The sequence below is a fragment of the Mixophyes fleayi genome, chromosome 10 (genome assembly GCF_038048845.1).
Source record: "Mixophyes fleayi isolate aMixFle1 chromosome 10, aMixFle1.hap1, whole genome shotgun sequence".
NCBI lineage: Eukaryota > Metazoa > Chordata > Amphibia > Anura > Limnodynastidae > Mixophyes > Mixophyes fleayi.
Genome location: NC_134411.1, coordinates 103,571,279 through 103,592,940, shown reverse-complemented (window position 1 = coordinate 103,592,940; position 21,662 = coordinate 103,571,279). Strand labels below are relative to the sequence as shown.

Here is a 21,662-nt window from a genome sequence, read left to right as displayed (position 1 = left end):
TGTAGTGGACATGAGACTGGAGCTGGCAGAACATGCAGAGGCGGTAGTATGATACGGGAGGGGGAGAGCCTATAGTAAAGTGGGGGATTATGAGAGAGTGCTTGAAAGATTGACATTTGGGGGAGAGTCTGGTCAGGTGGGGTAGGGAGTTCTATAAGTGGGGAGCAGCACGGGAGAAATCTTGGAGTTAGGAGTGAGAGGTGGCGCAGGTCCGAAGGAGATCTAAGAGGATGGGATGGAGAGTATCTGGTGACGAGGACAGTGATATATAAAGTGGACGGTTTGATGAGGGTTCTCAAGGTGAGGTTGAGCTTTAAGTAGTGTTAAGACATTTAAGTGGAGATGATGGAGATTATTATTATTATTATTATTAATATTTATTTATAAGGCGCTACAAGGCATCCGCAGCGCCGTACAGAGACAAACAAAATCACAATACAATGGGAGACAGCACAGTACAGTAAACACAGCAACTCAGTACGCTCAATGCACAGCTAGAGAGGGCGGGGAAGGGGGAGGGAGGATCCGAAAACGACGGGGTCCAAGAAGGGGGGCGCGGAAGACAGGGAGACCCCCAGGGGGGAGGAGGGAGCGAAAGTGGACGTGGGGTGGAGGACCTTTGAGGAGGAGGGCTAAGTAGCTGGAGAGCAGAGTTAGAAGTTTTGGAAACAGGAGGAGAGATGGCCCTGCTCAGAGGAGCGTACAATCTAAGGGGAGGGGTGGACAGACAGAGAGACGCAGGGGAGAGAGGGAGAGTAGGGGGACAGAGGCAGAAGATAAGGTAGGAAGTTAAGTGGGAGACAGAAAGGCTTTAAGAAAAAGGTGGGTTTTTAGGGCCCGTTTGAAGCTGGACAGATTAGGGGAAGTTCTGATGGAGGGAGGGAGCTTGTTCCAGTGGAGGGGGGCAGCGCGGGCGAAGTCTTGGATACGCGCGTGGGAGGAGGTTATAAGGGGGGAAGAGAGGCGACGGTCAGAGGCAGAACGGAGAGGGCGGGATGGAGCATGAATAGAGAGGAGGGTGGAGATGTAGGGCGCAGTGGAGTTGGCGAGGGCCTTGTAGGTGAGTGTGAGGAGCTTAAAGAGGATTCTGAAGGGGAATGGGAGCCAGTGAAGGGCTAGGTAGAGGGGGGAGACAAAAGAGGAGCGGCGAGAGAGGAAAATAAGCCTAGCTGCAGCGTTAAGGACGGATCGAAGGGGATCGAGATGAGAGTGGGGGAGGCCAGTGAGGAGGAGGTTGCAGTAGTCCAGGCGGGAGATGATCAGAGAGTGGATAAGGCATTTGGTGGCATCTTGGGAGAGGAAGGGCCGGATGCGAGCGATGTTGCGCAGCTGGAAGCGGCAGGATTTAGCAAGAGAGAGGATGTGGGGGCCAAAGGAGAGAGAGGAGTCGAGGATGACACCAAGGCAGCGAAGTTGGGGGACAGGGGAGATAGAGGTGTTGTCGACAGTGATGGAGAGGTCAGAAGGGGATGGGGTATGAGAGGGAGGAAAAACTATGAGCTCAGTTTTGGCAAGGTTAAGTTTGAGGAATCGAGAGGACATCCAGGAGGTGATGGCAGAGAGGCAGGCGGACACCCTAGAGAGGAGGGAGGGAGAGAGATCAGGAGAGGAGAGGTATAGTTGAGTGTCGTCAGCGTAAAGGTGGTAGCTGAAGCCGAAGGAGCTGATGAGTTCACCCAGGGAGGAGGTGTATAGAGAGAAGAGTAAGGGTCCCAGAACAGAGCCCTGAGGGACCCCGACTGGAAGGGTGGATGGGGGGGAGAGAGACCCAGAGGTGGTGACAGAGAAGGAACGGTGAGTAAGGTAAGAGGTGAACCAGGACAGGACTGGGCCGGAGAGGCCGAAAGACTGGAGGGTGTGAAGGAGGAGGGGGTGGTCAACGGTGTCAAAGGCTGCAGAGAGGTCAAGGAGGATGAGAAGGGAGAAGTGGCCCCTGGCTTTTGCAGAGAGGAGGTCATTGGTGACTTTAGCCAGGGCAGTTTCAGTGGAGTGGAGGGGGCGGAAACCAGACTGGAGAGGATCAAGGAGGGAATATTCAGAAAGGTAGGAGGTGAGACGGCTGCAGACGAGCCTCTCAAGAATTTTGGAGGCAAAAGGGAGAAGAGATATGGGGCGATAGTTCGAGAGAGAAGTGGGGTCGAGATTAGGTTTCTTAAGAATGGGGGATACGAGAGCATGTTTGAAGGAGGAGGGGAAGATGCCAGTGGAGAGGGAGAGATTAAAGAGGTGAGCGAGGTGGGAGCAGGTGGTGGGGGAAAGGGAGCGAAGAAGGTGGGAGGGGATGGGATCCAGGGGGCAGGTAGTGGGGGGGAGGATAAAATGAGAGAGTGGACTTCCTCGCCGGTGGTGGGATGGAAGGAGTGGAGGGGAAGGTGGTTGGGGGGGGAGGACAGAAGAGTGGGAGGGGTGGAAGAGAGAGTGGAGGAGGAGATTTCAAGTCGGATGGCCTCGATTTTAGAGGAGAAGAAGGAGGCGAAATCAGAGGCAGTCAGGGAGGAGGGGGTGGGGGGAGGGGAGGGGGCCAGGAGAGTGCTGAAGGTGGCAAAGAGGCGGCGGGGGCTAGAGGACTGGGAAGAGATGAGGGATTTAAAGAAAGATTGTTTAGCGAGTGAGAGGGCAGAGCTGTAGGATGAAAGGATGAATTTAAAGTGGAGGAAGTCAGCCAGGGAGCGGGATTTTCTCCAGTGACGTTCGGCGGAACGGGAGCATTTTTGGAGGAAGCGGGTAAATTTGGAGTGCCAGGGTTGGGGTTTGGAGCAGCGGGGGTGGACGGAGTGGGCAGGGGCGACCGCGTCCAGAGCGGAGGTGAGGGTGTGATTGTAGAGGGAGACCGCCTGGTTGGGGCAGGCCTGGGAGGAAAGGGGAGAAAGGAGGGTATCGAGAGAGGAGGACAGAGAGGCAGGGTCAAGAGCATCGAGGTTGCGTATGGACAGAGTAGGTTTGGGCAGGGGGAGGGGAGCAGGAGAAGAGGAGAGAGAGAAGGAGAGGAGAAGGTGGTCGGATAGAGGAAAGGGAGAGATGGAGAAGTCGGAGAGATTACATAGGTAGGAGAAGACAAGATCAAGGGAGTGACCAAGGCAGTGGGTAGAGGAGGAGGTCCATTGGGTGAGACCAAGGGAGGAAGAGAGGGTGAGCAGTTTGCTGGAAGCAGGGTAGGTGGGGTTGTCGATGGGGATATTAAAGTCACCGAGAATGATCGAGGGGAGATCGGAGGAGAGGTAGTGAGGAAGCCAGCTAGCAAAGTTGTCAAGGAAGAGGGAGGTGGGGCCAGGGGGGCGGTAGATGACAGTGGCACGGAGATGGATGGGGTAGAAGAGGCGGATGGAGTGAGCTTCAAAAGAGGAGAAGGAGAGGGAGGGTTCAGGGGGAATGACACGAAAAGTACAGGTGGAGGAGAGGAGGAGGCCAACTCCACCGCCAGGGCGGGCACCAGGCCTGGCGGAGTGGGTGAAGGAGAGACCACCATAGGAGAGGGCAGCGGGGGAAGTAGTATCAGAATCGGAGAGCCAGGTTTCAGTAACGGCAAGAAGGTTAAAGGAGTTGGATAGAAAGAGGTCGTGGATAGCAGTCAGCTTGTTGCGGACGGATCTGGCGTTCCAGAGGGCACAGAAGAAAGGGGGAGAGGAGAGGGGGGAAATGGGGATGAGGTTAGCAAGATGAGCAGCGCGCGGGGGATGGCGGGGAGGAACGGGAGAGGTAGGGCGGGGGGAGAGTATGGGTATGGAGTGAGAGCGGGGAGGCATAGTAGGGAGAGAGAGTAACAGAACAGTGAGATAGTGGGGACAGTGAAAAACAGGTAAGAACAAAGGCAGGAAGACAATGAAAAGGTGGAAGATAATAACGAATTAGGGCGTGGAGGGCATGGAACAACAGTACAGTGAGATAATAAGGACAATGAAGACAGGTAAGAATGATAGCAGAAAAGTAAGATAATAAGGACAGCGGATAACAGGTAAGAATAAGCAGGGAGACAATAGCAAGATGGAGGACAATAACCAATTAGGGTGTGGAAGGCAAAGAATAATAGAAGGAGAGGTAATAAGGACAATGGAAATAGGCAAGAATAATAACAGGTAAAACTAGTTGCTGGTAAATATAAAATCAGGAAAAACAAGATAAAGGCATATAAATAGTAGAATAATAACAGGTAAAAAGTAGAAACTTGTAAATGTACAATCAGGAAAAACAAAATAATGGCATATAAAATAATGTTTTATATGCAGTTGATGCAGTTAAGCCAGGGATTCAGCAGGAGAAGGGTTAACTGACAAGCCGGGTCGGTACACAGTAGATCAGTTGCTGCAGATAAGCCAGGGATTCAGCAGGAGAAAGGTTAATTGACAAGCCGGGTCGGTACACAGTAGATCAGTTGGTCTACATAAGCAAGGGATTCAGCAGGAGAAGGGTTAATTGACAATCCGGGTCGGTACACAGTAGATCAGTTGATGCAGATAAGCCAGGGATTCAGCAGGAGAAGGGTTAATTGACAAGCCGGGTCGGTACACAGTAGATCAGTTGATGCAGATAAACCAGGGATTCAGCAGGAGAAGGGTTAACTGACAAACCGGGTCGGTACACAGTAGATCAGTTGATGCAGATAAACCAGGGATTCAGCAGGAGAAGGGTTAACTGACAAGCCGGGTCGGTACACAGTAGGTCAGTTGATGCAGATAAGCCAGGGATAGATGGTATGGCCTTGTCTTTGGAGTGATGATGACACTCCTTTGTACCCCAACAATAATTTCCCACTGTCTTCACAAGTTTTTAGATGTTTTATAATTGTGGACAGATAATTGTGTGGGAGGAAAGACACAGAGCTGATCTAACGTGCAGCCTTCTCCAACGATGCGCTTGAACACACCCAGGATAAATGCGAAGATGCACACGCTTGAACACACCCAGGATAAAAGAGAAGGCGAGCGGTCAGGGGAGGTCAGGTACATTTAACTTTCTATCTCCATAGAGGTGGTGGTGGTGGCTGAGAGAAGAGGTATAAAGAGAGGACAGCAGAGGGCTGAGAACAGAGTCTCGAGAGACCCTAAAAAATAAAGGGAGTGCAGAGGATGGTGTCAGAAGTAGAGACACTGATAGACTGTTTGCAGAGTGAGAGATGAACCAGGAGAGAACAATGCTATGAGGTCCAAGGGAGGGAAAGGTGTGGACTGTATGGTAAGCAGTTGGAAAGTCGAGGAGGATGAGTAAGGAGTAATTGTCCTGCGACTTAGCTGAGTATATTGTTCGTCATTTAGTGAGAGCCGTGTCCTAGTGTAGAGGACTGAAGGGGGGAGGGGGGGGGAATGTTGGTCAGAACTGAGGGTAGGTAGGTGAGTGGTGGAGAACGGGGGTGAGATCTGGTGATAGGAGATTTTGCCTTTGAGTTCACTTTGTGGTACATATTTAATAACCACACTTGTTTACACTAATAAATAGTAAAAACATCACCCCCCCCCCCCTAGTGTAGTGTTTGTGGGTGTTTTTGTGGCTATTTCCTGCTAGCCACAGAGATCAGACAGTTGGTACCACCTGATATAAACTTCCTGTGATTCTCTGTCCCAGCTCCGGTGATAAACGGGCGCCTGGAAACTACGGATTCTTGGATCAGGTGGAGGCACTCCGGTGGGTTCAGAATAACATTGCCGATTTCGGAGGTGACCACAACTCCGTCACTATATTTGGGGAGTCTGCTGGGGGAATCAGTGTCTCTGCCTTGGTATGTTCTATTTACTAAAATAACTTGGTTATATAGAGAGGTTCTCATGTAGCTTAGTAGTTGCATATTCTAGCAATGAAGTCTGGTGGGTGTTATCTGTTTATTTAGTACATACCGACAGACAGAAATCTAAAGATAAGAGAAGAACCTCTAGGACTGAGCATAACTGAAAATATCGCTCTATTTTACAGAACAAATCAAATTATTTACTACTAGACAGCACAGGTATCTTTGTAAGTTCAGAATACCAGACGTTATGTGCAGGTTGTCTCTCCATGTAAAGAGCTCACCCAGGAAGTGACTGATGAGTGTATAGTGCTCTGACAAACCTACTGATATAAAAATATCCTTTTATTCTGATTCTAGAAACATGATTGTTAAGCTCTCATCTCTTCTCCCCCCTCTGTGTTTTTCACATGTTTAGGTGGCATCTCCCTTAGCCAAAGGCTTATTCCACAAAGCCATTGCACAGAGCGGTGTAGTCATCATGCCAGGTTCGATGGCCAGGTCTGTCGAGGAAGTTATTTTTGTCAGAAATGTAAGTATATTTTCTTTCTAATGGAATTACCTCGTCTGTGTTTATAGCGCCAACTACTGTGCCAATAACGGCTTTCTTACGCCAGCCAATACCGATACCTGGTGGCTGATACATCAACATCCTTCCTGTACCATTTGCACAAAGATCCATCTGTTCCTGGGGAAAGATAAACTAATAATCTGTGCTGCTGGGGACCCTGCTCCTTCCACTATATAACTCTCAGTCTGTGGCTTCCTGCTGTCTCCATTTCCCTCCTCACATCATGTCACTGCCCCTGTCACATGCAGCCCTGTCCTCACTAACACATCACTCATCTCCTGATATACTCTGTGCTGCTGGGGGACCCTGCTCCTTCCACTATATAACTCTCAGTCTGTGGCTTCCTGCTGCCTCCATTCCCCTCTTCACATCATGTCAATGCCCCTGTCACATACAGCCCTGTCCTCACTAACACATCACTCATCTCCTGATATACTCTGTGCTGCTGGGGGACCCTGCTCCTTCCACTAAATAACTCTCAGTCTGTGGCTCCTGCTGCCTCCATTCCCCTCCTCACATCATGTCACTGCCCCTGTCACATGGAGCCCTGTCCTCACTAACACATCACTCATCTCCTGATATACTCTGTGCTGCTGGGGACCCTGCTCCTTCCACTATACAACTCTCAGCCTGTGGCTTCCTGCTGCCTCCATTCCCCTCCTCACATCACGTCACTGCCCCTGTCACATGCAGCCCTGTCCTCACTAACACATCACTCATCTACTGATATACTCTGTGCTGCTGGGGACCCTGCTCCTTCCACTATATAACTCTCAGCCTGTGGCTTCCTGCTGCCTCTATTCCCCTCCTCACATCATGTCACTGCCCCTGTCACATGCAGCCCTCACTTATATAATCATGAGTGGACACGTCATTGTGTCCTACAAGGTCTGCACACTTGGGTCCTTTAATGCTCTTATACTGCTGTAAATATTGTGATCTGCTCATCTATAGGTTGCTCTATTCCCATCCTTCAAAACTGTGTTAAGATGCTAATCATATGCACCTCAACAAAATGCTGTCAACTAGTAATTGTTTGGAATCATTGCAGTTCTTCTTGTATCCAAATTAATTGTTACTCTTGCAGATAATTGCAAACGTGACTGGCTGTGACCAGAATACATTGGTGGATTGTTTCAAGACAAAATCTGAAGAAGAGATCATCTCTATAAGTTCTAGCCTGGTACTGTAATGTAATCATATTGTCCAATATCATAATATCACACTGGGCAGATAGAGAATGTTGTATAAATTATTATCATCCAGAAGAATCTCAACTTTCACTTAAATAAGCATTCAATGTATATTACTGGTTGCTACATATAAAACAGTGACTGTTAACATTCATAAATATATATTGTATGCAAACATTAATTTAGATAATCTGCGACATGACTACAGGGGAAGCACTTTTCCTGTGCACACCAGACTTCCTGTAAGTGAGGCTATTGGGAGACTACATACATGCATTTTATATGTATTATTGAGACTGTTTACATTGGATTTAGCGTTAATAGCAATAGATTCTCTGATAGAGACATCAATTCAGTATCATAAATGAAACCTGGAAGAAAAATGAATCAGTTTCATTACATGGTCTCATATTTCTCCTCCAGCAGGGGCAAGATGAGGAAACAGAGGGGGGGTCAGGGGTAACTAGACCATGATGATTACAGTAAATTGTTATATCTCCCGTCATTGAGAATCTGCACACGTTTGTTTTTTTTTTGGGGGGGGGGGGGGGGGGGTGGGGGACTCTGTAGTTGGGGTTCACCTGTACTTCTGACATGACCATTCTCTATCTCTACAGAAATTCCTCAGTCTGCCTGAAAGTATTGATGGGGCGTTTCTTCCAAAATCTGCGGAACAGATTTTGGCTGATAAGGAGGTTAATAGTGTCCCATTTATGATTGGCGTAACGGAACAGGAATTCGGTTGGGTCATCCCTATGGTATGATATTATTTACATATAATAATAATAATAATAAAGTGTTTTCCAGAATTTGGAACGTAATTGGTTAGAAAATGTTATTGTCATTACTTCTTACATTTGTGTGTGTTTGTAGAGCGCCATAAACACGAGTGTCGGGGACAGTGTGCTCTCCACCTCTACCAGCTTCTTTTCCCATAAAGATAGATATGTTTACCCACTCGGTTACCTCCAGGTCTTGTGCACACGTCTGATGTGTTTATGGGAAGTGCCGGTACTGGGAGGAAAGGATTCTGGATTAAACAAGTTAATGTCAGAGAAAGTGGTAAGACAAGTCCATACATTCAGACCCGGGAGGGTAGTCATGAGAAGCCAGAGCTGGGGAGGAAGTTGTACAAGCCAGGCTCAGTAACCAGAAGGTATAGGCAGGATACTGGGTCACAGACACTCAACACAACAATGTGACAAGTGATTCCATGATGGCATCAGTCCTATATCAGAACGGAAGTAGGGACGCATGGATGACTGGACACATGTTCATCTAGTGGATGTAGAATTGTTTGTGCGCATCTTACGTGCATTACCAGTAGTAATATTGTCTTGCATACAATAGTTAATATGGTTACAAATAAGCATACAGCCCTTGTGACTAAGTGTGTAGCCTCGTTGGCTCTACCTTAGAACCTGCACCAACCTAGCAAAGCCCGAGGATCCTAGTGACCATACAGATTCAGTTATGTCAGTGAGCACAATGTGCACGCGAGGGGAAATTCTGGAAGGAGGCAGCTACCCCAGGTAAGGATTGTGATAATAGGAATCTGTGACACGGGGATGTTATATCTGTGTTAATTGATGTGTGTTTTGTTGGCAGGCCATGAATATTACCGGAGTTAGAGATGGAATGGATAGAGAAGTTGCCCATGTAATGCTAAGAACCTTCCCCATTCTGGTAAGATCTGTACAGTCTATGGGGGGAATTCAATCAGCCACGAAGTCTCACGACTATTTCTGAAAACACTTTGTGGCGGAGATTTTGACATAAATCTTGTCTCCCTTTTCCTCTCGCCCCATAAAGGCGCAAGGAGAAATGAGCGAAGAATCTTACCGTAATATAGGATAAAAATACACATCCGTGATGTTGTGAGGAATATTACAGCTAATAGCCCCCGCCCCCCCCCCCCTCCATTATCATCATTTATTTATATAGCGTCAACATATTCTGTACCACTTGACAATTGGGGACAAACACAGTAAACTAATAAGCACACTGAGTAAAACGGACAAAGAGGTGAGAAGGCTGCTCGCAAGCTTACAATCTCCTTTGTATAATATTTTGGTAGTTTGTTTCCTCCTGCAGTATAATATTTATATAATATGACAGTGACAATGTGTTAGGAGACTTAGCTTTCCTTACATCCCTTCTCCCCTCGGTCTGGTACCTGCTCCCCTCATCTCACCGTGTCTAAAACTGCAGAGTGGGGTTTTGTCAGAACAGTGACGAGAGACGACCATGGTGAAGAATGAATTATATCTTTATTGCATATTTAACCATTCCTGCTTCTAACCTGTTGTGAGACCACATAATGCGGAGGTGCTAGCAAACACCGTTTCCTCTCTTGCGTCATCATGTTCCTATTGATATTACATCTGAGATGGCAGCTCCTACACGTGAAGCATCATTTTGCTCCTTGTGATGGCGGAAGCAGATCATTGATGGATATTGCACAGTCCCAGTGTCCTCTTAGTCTCCTGACTTTAGAGATCAATGAGGCTCCAATGAGCAGTATTTTAAAAAAGAGATGTAAAGCTGTAATTAAGTTGTAGGCCCTAAAGTGAGAGAACGCAGGATTGTAGTGTCATATTTATTGTTGCCGGTATGTGCATTTGATCATCATCATTTATTTATATAGCGCCACTAATTCCGCAGCACTGTTCAGAGAACTCACTCACATCAGTACCTGCCCCATTGGGGCTTACAGTCTAAATTCCCTAACATACACAGACACACACAGAGACAGTTTGTAAATGAGTCTCAGAGAAGCTCTAAGCAGGATTCAGCACTGTCTTGTATTATCAGAGTATGCACTCACTGTTACCATAATATAAATCATAGCGAAATGCTCGTGTGCACCTTTCATCCACTTTTCATGCATTTCGGATTTACTGTATTATATCACAAGTGGAGTCAGAGATCTGTGAAATCTGTATTAGTACACTTGAAACCAAACAAGAACTGACAATGGTTTGGGAGTCCTCAGGCCGGAGAGATATAACAGGACTGCAAACTGGCAGCAGAGTGTCGGGAACTCCGGATAGAACACACAGAGCAGGTGTTGGAATCTCAGGGAGCAGAGTGTTACACTGGTATCAGGGTGTCAGGAACTCGGGATTATATACTAATAACAGGATGGCAGGAATACAGGACTGCATACTTCTTAACAAGGTCAAGAAAACACAGGATACTAGGTACAGGAATGAAGCACTAGACCTACCAGTAAAATAGTATAGGCTCAACAATGATCAGGCGCTAATGGTATTATTATTATTATTATTATTATTAATTTTTATTTATAGGGCGCCACAAGGTGTCCGTGGCGCCGTACAGGGACAAAACGAATTACAATACAAGGTGAGACAGCACAGTACAGTAAACAGTAAGCACAGTAACTCAGTAGGCTCAATGCACAGCTAGAGAGGGCGGGAAAGGGGGAGGGAGGATCGGCAAACAACGGAGCCCAAGAAGGAGGGCGCGGAAGACAGGGAGACCCCCAGAGGGGACGGGGGGGAGGAGGGTCCTCGAGGAGGAGGGCAAAGTAGCTGGAGAGCAGAGTTAGAAGTGGTGGAAACAGGAGGAGAGATGGCCCTGCTCAGAGGAGCGTACAATCTAAGGGAAGGGGTGGACAGACAGAGAGACGCAGGGGAAAGAGGCAGCAGAAAAGGTAGGGAGTTAAGTGGGAGACTGAAAGGCTTTAAGAAAAAGGTGGGTTTTTAAAGCCCGTTTAAAACTGGACAGATTAGGGGAAGTTCTGATGGAGGGAGGGAGCTTGTTCCAGTGGAGGGGGGCAGCACGGGCGAAGTCTTGGATACGCGCGTGGGAGGAGGTAATAAGGGGGGAAGAGAGGCGACGATCAGAGGCAGAACGGAGAGGGGGCGGGATGGAGTGTGAATAGAGAGGAGGGTGGAGATGTAGGGCGCAGTGGTAGGGAAGGTACAGCCTGTTCGGGTGTCTTGTGGCTGAAATAATAAGTTGCTCTTAGTAGAATCTTATCCAGGAAATAAATACACATAAAGCATACAGTGATACAAAATATAAGTAGTGTATATAGTGGTTTTATGTGTCTTTCATCAGTTTATTATCCAAAAGTAGCAGAATAATGATGCGAAATAAAAACAAGTACAGCAGTTACTTATTGCAGGTGCTCTGGATCCAGTGTACAGTCATTCAGGTCTGAAGGCTGTGGTCAAGAAGACTGGTCACTAAGCCCACAGCCCCTGCTTATATGCAGACAGAGATACAGTAAAACAATGTAGATGATGTGGGTTGCTTTTATTGGTCCAGGCTTCAGGAAGGTCCAGTGTACTGCAGGTCATAGGCCAGTTCAAACCAAAATATCCAAAGGTGGGGGTCATCTCTCCAGGGGATGTGCTCCGACTTTCCCGCCAAGAATCCAGTTTCAACTATTCTATTTGCATATTACAGTTGGCATCACTTTAGTTAGTGATGTTAGGGAATAAATGTTTAGAGGATGCAATGTGCGATCTCTTCGGCGAATGAACCGGATAACTGCTGATGAATAGGGGATTAAAATGATACTAAACATGACACAGTTTCTGCAACCTGAACCTTGGGTTTCACTAACATGCATATAACTTAAAATATAGCAGTATTTATGTTTAATATTATGACATAAATAAGTATGTGTTGCAACGAAGACGTACAATATTCTCTTCCATTCCTGTCTGGGAGGACACCACCGCCTCTAGCCTCTGTTCCACTTGATCAGTGCGGTTGCCAATTGAAGACCTCTCCGCACGTAATGAATGCAAGGCGGTTTAAGATTTAAGCGCTTTCATTTTTTTAATTAGCGCCAGGAAATCCCGTCTAGTTATTGGGGCTGTGTCTTCCTCATCAGAATCAGCAGAAGTATGTGGAGAATCTGCCTTCGCCCACTGTGGGGTATACTCATCTTTATTTTAAGGTCACTGTAAAGTCTGTCGGCGTTGTGACAGCTGATCAATCCTACCACATCCGCTACCGGGCACTAATCGATTCCACGGCCGAAATTCTGATTTACAGGTATATTTAGAATCTTGGTCCTGCCAGTACACACCCAAAGACATGCCCTTTAGCAGTTATCATATATCCAATCATAATAGAACGTATAATCTGTTTTATTTATCTTTTATTGCTCTGTTTTGTGAATGAGAGACAACCTATATGTGCTATATATACCAGTTACTGCACACTAAGTTCTTCTAATACTTACTGTGTGTAGTTCTTTTGCAGGAAACTGATACATGTAACATAAGTCTGTGTTGTCATTTTTGTTAACTAATTAAATACAATAGAAACAGACATAAAACAGCTTCATTCTGTATAGAGTACAGAGCTGGGATTGTCTCACTTTGTTTCCTCATGTGAAATAAGTGTCACAATCCCGTTTCACCCCGTTTGTCTCGGGCAGTTCCTGTTGCTGTATGTGTCGCATGTTCTGGATCTTGCAGAACCTGAAGTCACATCTGACATTCTGAAAATATTTCAAAATATTTCAGGGTTCACTGTCCAGCGCTTCATCTCTGCTGCTGGAGGAATATCTGGGCGATGCGACTGATCCTGCAGAAATCCGCAGCCTCATTGTGGATCTGATCGGAGACTTCATGATTGTAATACCGGCCCTGAAGACGGCTAAATATCACCGAGGTACGAGACTGAGCCAGGACTTAGTACAGCTTGATGTGGATCTATACCAGCTTATCCTTATTTATAGAACGTTTCATTCCTTATGAAAGTGTGTGTGTGTGTGTGTGTGTGTGTGTGTGTGTGTGTGTGTGTGTGATTGTCAGGATAAAGCATAAATCTGATATGCTGAAATAGAATATTGGATGTCAGGACCCAAATAAATGTTTGCATGAATACCTAAATTAACCTGATGGTCAATTCAGATAAAGGTGTGACCAAATGAGGCCAAGAACATGTAATTGAGTTAGGTAAACCCTTTGTGCAGAGACCAGCTTTAGATATGCAGATCACAGACATCCATTGTATTTGATCATGTATTTCCCTAGCTAGTACTTCCCTTCAATAGGTAGTATAAACACAAACTAACCCCTAGGTGTAAATTAGAGAGCTTGCATTTATTTACAAGGGATAATTCATAACGGCAGGGTAAATAGGTTGTATCAAATGAATCCATTGATAAGCTAGTGTAACAGTAAAAGACGCAGAGTCTGATGTAATGGTGTTTGGAGGTTTTTACATCCCAGTGTGAGGAGATAAGCCTGCCACTGTTAGCAGCTTTCAGGACATAGCACTGTTTGCTTGTGACACTTGAATAGACTTGTAGGTACCGCTCAGCATGTGGTCTGGCTCAATGAGGCCAGGGGATAACATAGCCTATAGGTAATACTGTATAGACAGAAAGAATTCAGTTTTAAAATATGCCACTTAAAATCAATAAAAGCAGAGATCAACCACCTATTCCTCAATAGCATGAGGAAGGGCAGCTCATATGTTAAATTAAGAATTCTGACCCACAGAGAAATGGAGAAAAGGAGTGGAAGCTCTGCGAATGCCCTGTACTTAGGCATGTTTGATATGACAAGATGAACCAAGTCATAAGGGATTTGTTAATGATAAGATTGGATCGATGTAACGCTGTCCAGGACAAATATATCACATTGTAGAATTGGTTAATAAATCAGGCAACAGGTAAATTTGGTTTGAAAAGGTGTCCCAGGACACAACCCCGATTAGCATTAACCCTGCCCCTGTGAATGCCGCACCCATTTGAGGTTGCTTAAAAATCTGTGTTCTGAGGGAACAAATTGTCAGACTTTTGGGGATCAATCTAATTGAAGGACTGTACCTCATTTCTGCCTGCCCCAGGCATACAGATTATTATATGTAAGTAATGCTCTGTACGTTATCTCTTTTATTTTAAACTGTTTTGCTTTTTATGTCAAATTTATTATTTGTTTATTCATTATTTTTCTTTATATCTGTATGCCCTGTACCTTTTGTATATTAAATCTAAAATTTAATAAGTTGCGTCCTTGATACTCTAAAGAATCCATAGCCTGTGTAGAAGAGAGATTGCTTATCCAGGTTACCCAGTGTGTGACTGGTTGATACATTTGATTAACAAGCTGTGTGTGCTTGTATGTACATTTGTGTAACAGTCTGGAGGTGTGAAGAGTTAACCCTGTGGGTGCTGGTGTGAGTCTTGCTAGTTTGTGGAACTAGGAGCCTGTGTGCCAGCGTGGGACAGTATATTGGGGTCCTATTGCCCATAACCAATAGGTGGTGGCTGTACCTGAAGTGTCTGGGGGGTGTGAGAGCGCTGTGTTTGGGGGCGATTCCGTAGGTCTAAGAACCTGTGTGATAGGTGAGAGAGACTGCGGGCTGAAATCGTGTGTGACCTCATACAGCAAACACCCCAACGTCACGGCAGCTGGGAGCGCGTTCGTGACAAATTGGTGGCATAGCGGTGGGATGATTTAATTTCTTAGAGTATTAAGTGCATGGTTTAAGCAATTAACCCTTGCACTTATAAACTGATTGTAACCTTGCGAGGAATACAATAGTTTTACAAGGACGAAACTCAGGGCTATAATTTTTGAAGACATACGTGCAAAGCAGTTCCCTTCCCTTCTCTCTTGTTTTTCTTTTCTATCTTTTATTTTGCAAAGTGACTGCAAGGATGGCAGCTGCTTACAAGAAAAAAGCCAAAGAAGTTTTAATTGCCCTGTGTGAGCAGCGAGGTCTCGACTGGACAGATAAAACTAAAAAGGAGCTGGTTCACGCATTATTGGAGGATGATGCAAAGAAGCAATGTGATATGGAACCTGAGCTGGGGAGCAAGACAGAACCAGAGGATCAAGGTGTGGATAATGTCACTGAACCAGAGGATCCGAGTAGGTACATTTTCTTAAATCCAAAGAATCCACTTGTCATGATGAGTATGGCAGAGCTAATTGAAGAAGCTCAGCTGCGAGGTTTCTCCTGCCACAACAAGACACGCAGGGAGATCATCGAACACCTCGACTGGGAAGAGGAAAGCCCGATACATCCTTTCAGCGAGTATCGCATGATGGTCCTTATTCCGGGCTACACGATGAGTCTTATGGAACGGCTGGACTACCTGGAGGAGAGTTTTGAATACGCTCAGGAAGAGGTATCTTTCAGGGGTGGACTTCATACCCCATTCTGGCTAGATCAGTGTCGCCGGGTGGCTGACGAAAGGCAGCACCTGCAGCAGCTTCTTTCACAAGCTGGATCAGTAATCACCCAGCCTATAGGGGTGGCCCACGAGGAAAAGGTACCCCTGCCAGCTACAGATAACATGGAATATGCTACCGAGATTTTGCATCCAGAGGCCCCTTTTAATCTGCTGGGGGAAGCTGATGATGCTAGCAGCATACTACCAGATGCTGCACAGAATTTGCTATTGGAGGAGGCTGATTTTAAAGAGGACATAATTGTTGAGAAGACTATTTCTGGGGGAAAAATGGAAGTGCCTGAAGATATTCCCACAAATGTTTTAGTAGTTACTGATCTTGGATGGTTAAATTCTCAGTATGTTCCCGCAAATGTTGTTCCTACTATCTCTAATTCTGTTACACCATGTGACTCAGCCCAGGTAGTATGGGATAATGCTGAACCTGCCAATGATGTGACTTTGTGTAAAGAACCTGAACTGTTCTGTAATCATTTTGCATCTGGTGCTGTGCGAGTGAAATGTGATGATGAGAAGCTGATACGTGCCAGTGTTAACTCTGGCAATTATGATGATTTACGGGAAGAACCCGAGGTGCCAGGATGTGATAAGGAAAGAGAATGTCTTATTGGACCTACTGCCTATAATGAGGATAATGTCAATAACAGTATTGTGTTAGAATCCAAACCTGTTTTTACACTGACATCTTGTCATGGGATAGGGACAGCGGACATTGTTATTGCAGATGTTGGCATTAATACTGGTGTAGATAATACGCTTACTAGAAATGGGACAGATGACAATGTGATTAATTCTGTTGTGCTAGAGAAAGACAATGTTTCTACCCAGGTAATGTGCTCGGAAGATGCTGTACCAGGTAACTGGGAGAGAGGGCAGAGTGAAGATGTGTGTTCTGTGCCTGAACCAGCTGCATACAGAGCGATTGAGCATGTGGGGGAGACACATAGTCCTGACCAACGGGAAGTAGCGAGTGACAGCAATTCTTACTTTGTTGCTGGGACCTGTAGTTCGAATGTTCACCACTCAGATCTACATATGAGTTCTGACCATTCGTCTGAGTTTTCCATAGAGACAAGGGGGTCAGTTGCTAGCCCACACTCACTTAGCCAGCCATCTAACGGCTTAGAGGAGATAAATGAGGGGCCCATACTCCCGGCTACTCTACATCCCCAGATAGATGAGTCCAAGGGGGAGGGGAGTGTCCTGTTATGTAGGCCCCAAGATAAGAAGTGCATAGGGTGTCCCACTGACAGGGAAGGTTGTAACTGGGGAGTAGGGCAGAGTAGAAGTAGGTATTCTGCTGTGCCAGCCTTAAGGGGTTCCCACTTAGAAGTACAGTATCAGGAATTCCTGGCCATTTTTCCCTCAGGCTTTCACTTAGAAGACATGAGGATTAGAGACAAAGTGCACACTGTAACAGGGTTGGTACACGAGAACGTGATGCAGGCCCAGACCAGCCAGAAGCAGTGGTATGATTCCCCTGCCAGGATGATAGAGAGAAATTTTCATAATAATCGGTTGAAGGCTCATAATGACAGTGAGAGCCAGCTAGCAGCTATTACAGTGGACCCAGGGGGAAATTAGATGAGATGATCTTGGGCATTGACCTGTCAGTCAATGCCCATGCCATCTCTTGAAGGGGGGAGATGTCAGGATAAAGCATAAATCTGATATGCTGAAATAGAATATTGGATGTCAGGACCCAAATAAATGTTTGCATGAATACCTAAATTAACCTGATGGTCAATTCAGATAAAGGTGTGACCAAATGAGGCCAAGAACATGTAATTGAGTTAGGTAAACCCTTTGTGCAGAGACCAGCTTTAGATATGCAGATCACAGACATCCATTGTATTTGATCATGTATTTCCCTAGCTAGTACTTCCCTTCAATAGGTAGTATAAACACAAACTAACCCCTAGGTGTAAATTAGAGAGCTTGCATTTATTTACAAGGGATAATTCATAACGGCAGGGTAAATAGGTTGTATCAAATGAATCCATTGATAAGCTAGTGTAACAGTAAAAGACGCAGAGTCTGATGTAATGGTGTTTGGATTTTTTTACATCCCAGTGTGAGGAGATAAGCCTGCCACTGTTAGCAGCTTTCAGGACATAGCACTGTTTGCTTGTGACACTTGAATAGACTTGTAGGTACCGCTCAGCATGTGGTCTGGCTCAATGAGGCCAGGGGATAACATAGCCTATAGGTAATACTGTATAGACAGAAAGAATTCAGTTTTAAAATATGCCACTTAAAATCAATAAAAGCAGAGATCAACCACCTATTCCTCAATAGCATGAGGAAGGGCAGCTCATATGTTAAATTAAGAATTCTGACCCACAGAGAAATGGAGAAAAGGAGTGGAAGCTCTGCGAATGCCCTGTACTTAGGCATGTTTGATATGACAAGATGAACCAAGTCATAAGGGATTTGTTAATGATAAGATTGGATCGATGTAACGCTGTCCAGGACAAATATATCACATTGTAGAATTGGTTAATAAATCAGGCAACAGGTAAATTTGGTTTGAAAAGGTGTCCCAGGACACAACCCCGATTAGCATTAACCCTGCCCCTGTGAATGCCGCACCCATTTGAGGTTGCTTAAAAATCTGTGTTCTGAGGGAACAAATTGTCAGACTTTTGGGGATCAATCTAATTGAAGGACTGTACCTCATTTCTGCCTGCCCCAGGCATACAGATTATTATATGTAAGTAATGCTCTGTACGTTATCTCTTTTATTTTAAACTGTTTTGCTTTTTATGTCAAATTTATTATTTGTTTATTCATTATTTTTCTTTATATCTGTATGCCCTGTACCTTTTGTATATTAAATCTAAAATTTAATAAGTTGCGTCCTTGATACTCTAAAGAATCCATAGCCTGTGTAGAAGAGAGATTGCTTATCCAGGTTACCCAGTGTGTGACTGGTTGATACATTTGATTAACAAGCTGTGTGTGCTTGTATGTACATTTGTGTAACAGTCTGGAGGTGTGAAGAGTTAACCCTGTGGGTGCTGGTGTGAGTCTTGCTAGTTTGTGGAACTAGGAGCCTGTGTGCCAGCGTGGGACAGTATATTGGGGTCCTATTGCCCATAACCAATAGGTGGTGGCTGTACCTGAAGTGTCTGGGGGGTGTGAGAGCGCTGTGTTTGGGGGCGATTCCGTAGGTCTAAGAACCTGTGTGATAGGTGAGAGAGACTGCGGGCTGAAATCGTGTGTGACCTCATACAGCAAACACCCCAACGTCACGGCAGCTGGGAGCGCGTTCGTGACAGTGATATATATATATATATATATATATATATGTAAAAATAAAATGAGAGGAGGCGCACAATAGTGTAGTATGGCGGGTTAATTGAGCCAAGTGGAAAAATCCAGAGAAGGAACCAAACCACCAGAAATGGATAAGCCAGAGCTTCCCACCATGTGGATATCGACAGTGTCTAGAGTAAATATGATTAGTTCATAAGATGAAAGATCACACAAGGCCAAATAGCATTCAGGAAGATATATACACAAACAGGTCACACCAATGAAGATGTATGCGTACCAGAAGCCAAAGTTTAATGGCTTATCTGTAGGATTATCCTGTGGACTGTGAGGGTGTAATCAATCTTCAGCCAACCTTGATTATCCAATTGGTTACCTCAATACACGAAAGGACACAGATATAGTATCCAAAAAATTCAAGTTTATTAAAAACAGTAGTAACTTACACATCCAGAAGCAGATGACAAGCCTATCTGATCAGCGATGGTAGTGTAGCAGCAAATACTCAACGCGTTTCGTCTGTAAAACAGACTTCATCAGGAGCAAACACAGGTATAGCTGTCCAAAACAGCGTCTCTATATATAGTGCCTAGCGCCATTTTGCGCGTGCGCACTCGAAACCGGAAGAGGGGCATCCGCGCATGTGCAGAACTCATCTGCCAGTGATCTTATTAGGCACAAATGTACAGTAAAAACATTCAAATATACAAATGTATTGCCCAGGTAACATTCTGCCAGTCAGGTAAACAACAGCCTTTAGAGACATGGAAAACAAATAGTAGGCATAATAATGAGAGAAAGATGTCATATGCGTGTAGAAAATACATCGCGCTGCTTCGCGCATGCGCACTGAAAACCGGAAGTGGGGCACATGAACAAACTCCGTGACCCAACCACCGGCATCATCGTCTGCGCAACTGCAAAAATTCTATACCAAGCAATAGCACATACAAATCATATGAATCAGAATCGGCAATATGCCAAAAAACGGACAAAGTCCATACTAGAGGCAGCGTTATCACGCTATGCAAACATAAAAAAGTAAATACTATACATTCTACTCATATGCAGCCCACTTGGATGAGCCATAACCAACCTCATACAACATAACCAATACAGTTATACACAGTTAATAAATAACTATAATAAGTGGAATACTCTAGGAGCTAATTAAAAGAGATACATGATACATACAGAGAGTTACAAAAAGTTATAAAAAAAATTATAAAAAAGGAGCCACTTCAAAACCTTCATTTAGTCCAAGTGGTGACAGCGTATTGAGTGTGTATATCCAATACATCTCACGCTGCGCTAATTTCTTCCCTAAGTCGCCACCTCTAGGACCCTGTACTACATGTTCTATGGCAAGAAATTTAAGATGTTTAGGATCTGATTGGTGTGCACCAAAAAAATGTTTAGACACAGAATGGCTTAATACTTTGTTCTTAATATTTCTGAGGTGTTCCTGGATACGCAACTTTAGTAATCGTTTTGTTTTTCCCACGTACCTCAAGCCACAGGAACATTCTAAAAGATACACCACGGATGTAGAGATACAATTCATAAGGCTAGAAATTGTATAACTCTTACTCCCATCAGAATTACAAAATTGTTTGTTATTAGTATTCATATAACGGCACACATTACAATGATTGCATTTTATACTTCCTTTGCAATCCAAAAAAGTAGTAGAAGGGCAACTTCTATTTGTTTGAAGTAGGCTCGGAGCCAGCATGTCCTTAAGACTGCGGCTCTTTCTAAAAATAATATTGGGTCCATCTGATAAAATATTAGTTAAAACCGGATCTCTCTTGAGGATACCCCAATGTTTTGTAAATGCTGATCTAATCAAAGTCTCATCCTTATTATAATTAGTAATGAAATTCACCACTTCCTTATTAGCTCTATGTTCCTTCTTGGTACAATCTATTAATGATGATCTATCTACATTATCAATTTTATTAAGAGCTCCGACAAGGAGGGACTTGGGATACCCTCTTTCCAGAAATCTATCATGATAGATTGCTAATTGCTCCCTACATACCACAGGATCACTACAGTTACGCTTAACCCGATTAAATTGGGAAAACGCAATGTTCGTTTTCCATTTCTTTTGGTGGCAACTCCCAAAATGAAGGTAACTATTAGCATCAACACTTTTAAAATAATTTTTTGTAGTGACCCAACCATCTTGTTGGATTAGAATGAGATCTAAAAATTCCACTTGACTAAGATCATACTTAACTGTGAACTTCAAGTTGTACTCGTTATTATCAAGAGTACTTATAAATTCTTCTAAAGACTGCGGGGTACCCGCCCAGACCATAACTATGTCATCAATATATCTGCGGTACAACTTAATATTGTCCTTATACTTTTCCGAGAGATAGATATAGCGTTCCTCCCATTGGCCCATAAAGAGGTTGGCAAAGCTAGGGGCAAAGATAGTCCCCATAGCTGTGCCACATATCTGAATATAAAATTGGTCCAAAAATTTGAAAAAATTATGAGTCAGGATAAATTCCATAAGGACACAAATAAATTCTTTATGAGCTAGGGTGAGGTTCTCATCAAGATCCAGAAAGTGTCTGGCAGCTTCAATAGTCTTCCTATGATCAATGGAAGTATAAAGAGCCTGGACATCGATCGTGACCCAAATATAATCCGTTTTCCATGGAAAATCTCTAAATAGTTTAAGGACACTAGTAGTGT

General features: G+C 44.8%; 1 protein-coding gene across 1 annotated transcript in view; it reads left to right on the top strand.

Annotated features, from left to right (window-relative positions):
* LOC142104609 (fatty acyl-CoA hydrolase precursor, medium chain-like) overlaps nucleotides 1-21,662 on the top strand; it is a 31,542-nt gene that overhangs the window by 4,652 nt on the left and 5,228 nt on the right. Inside the window, exons 5-10 of the mRNA XM_075189386.1 lie at nucleotides 5,557-5,710; nucleotides 6,135-6,248; nucleotides 7,375-7,470; nucleotides 8,098-8,238; nucleotides 9,089-9,166; nucleotides 12,991-13,138. Coding sequence (XP_075045487.1) covers nucleotides 5,557-5,710; nucleotides 6,135-6,248; nucleotides 7,375-7,470; nucleotides 8,098-8,238; nucleotides 9,089-9,166; nucleotides 12,991-13,138 — 731 coding nt within the window. The remainder of the gene's footprint in view (nucleotides 1-5,556; nucleotides 5,711-6,134; nucleotides 6,249-7,374; nucleotides 7,471-8,097; nucleotides 8,239-9,088; nucleotides 9,167-12,990; nucleotides 13,139-21,662) is intronic.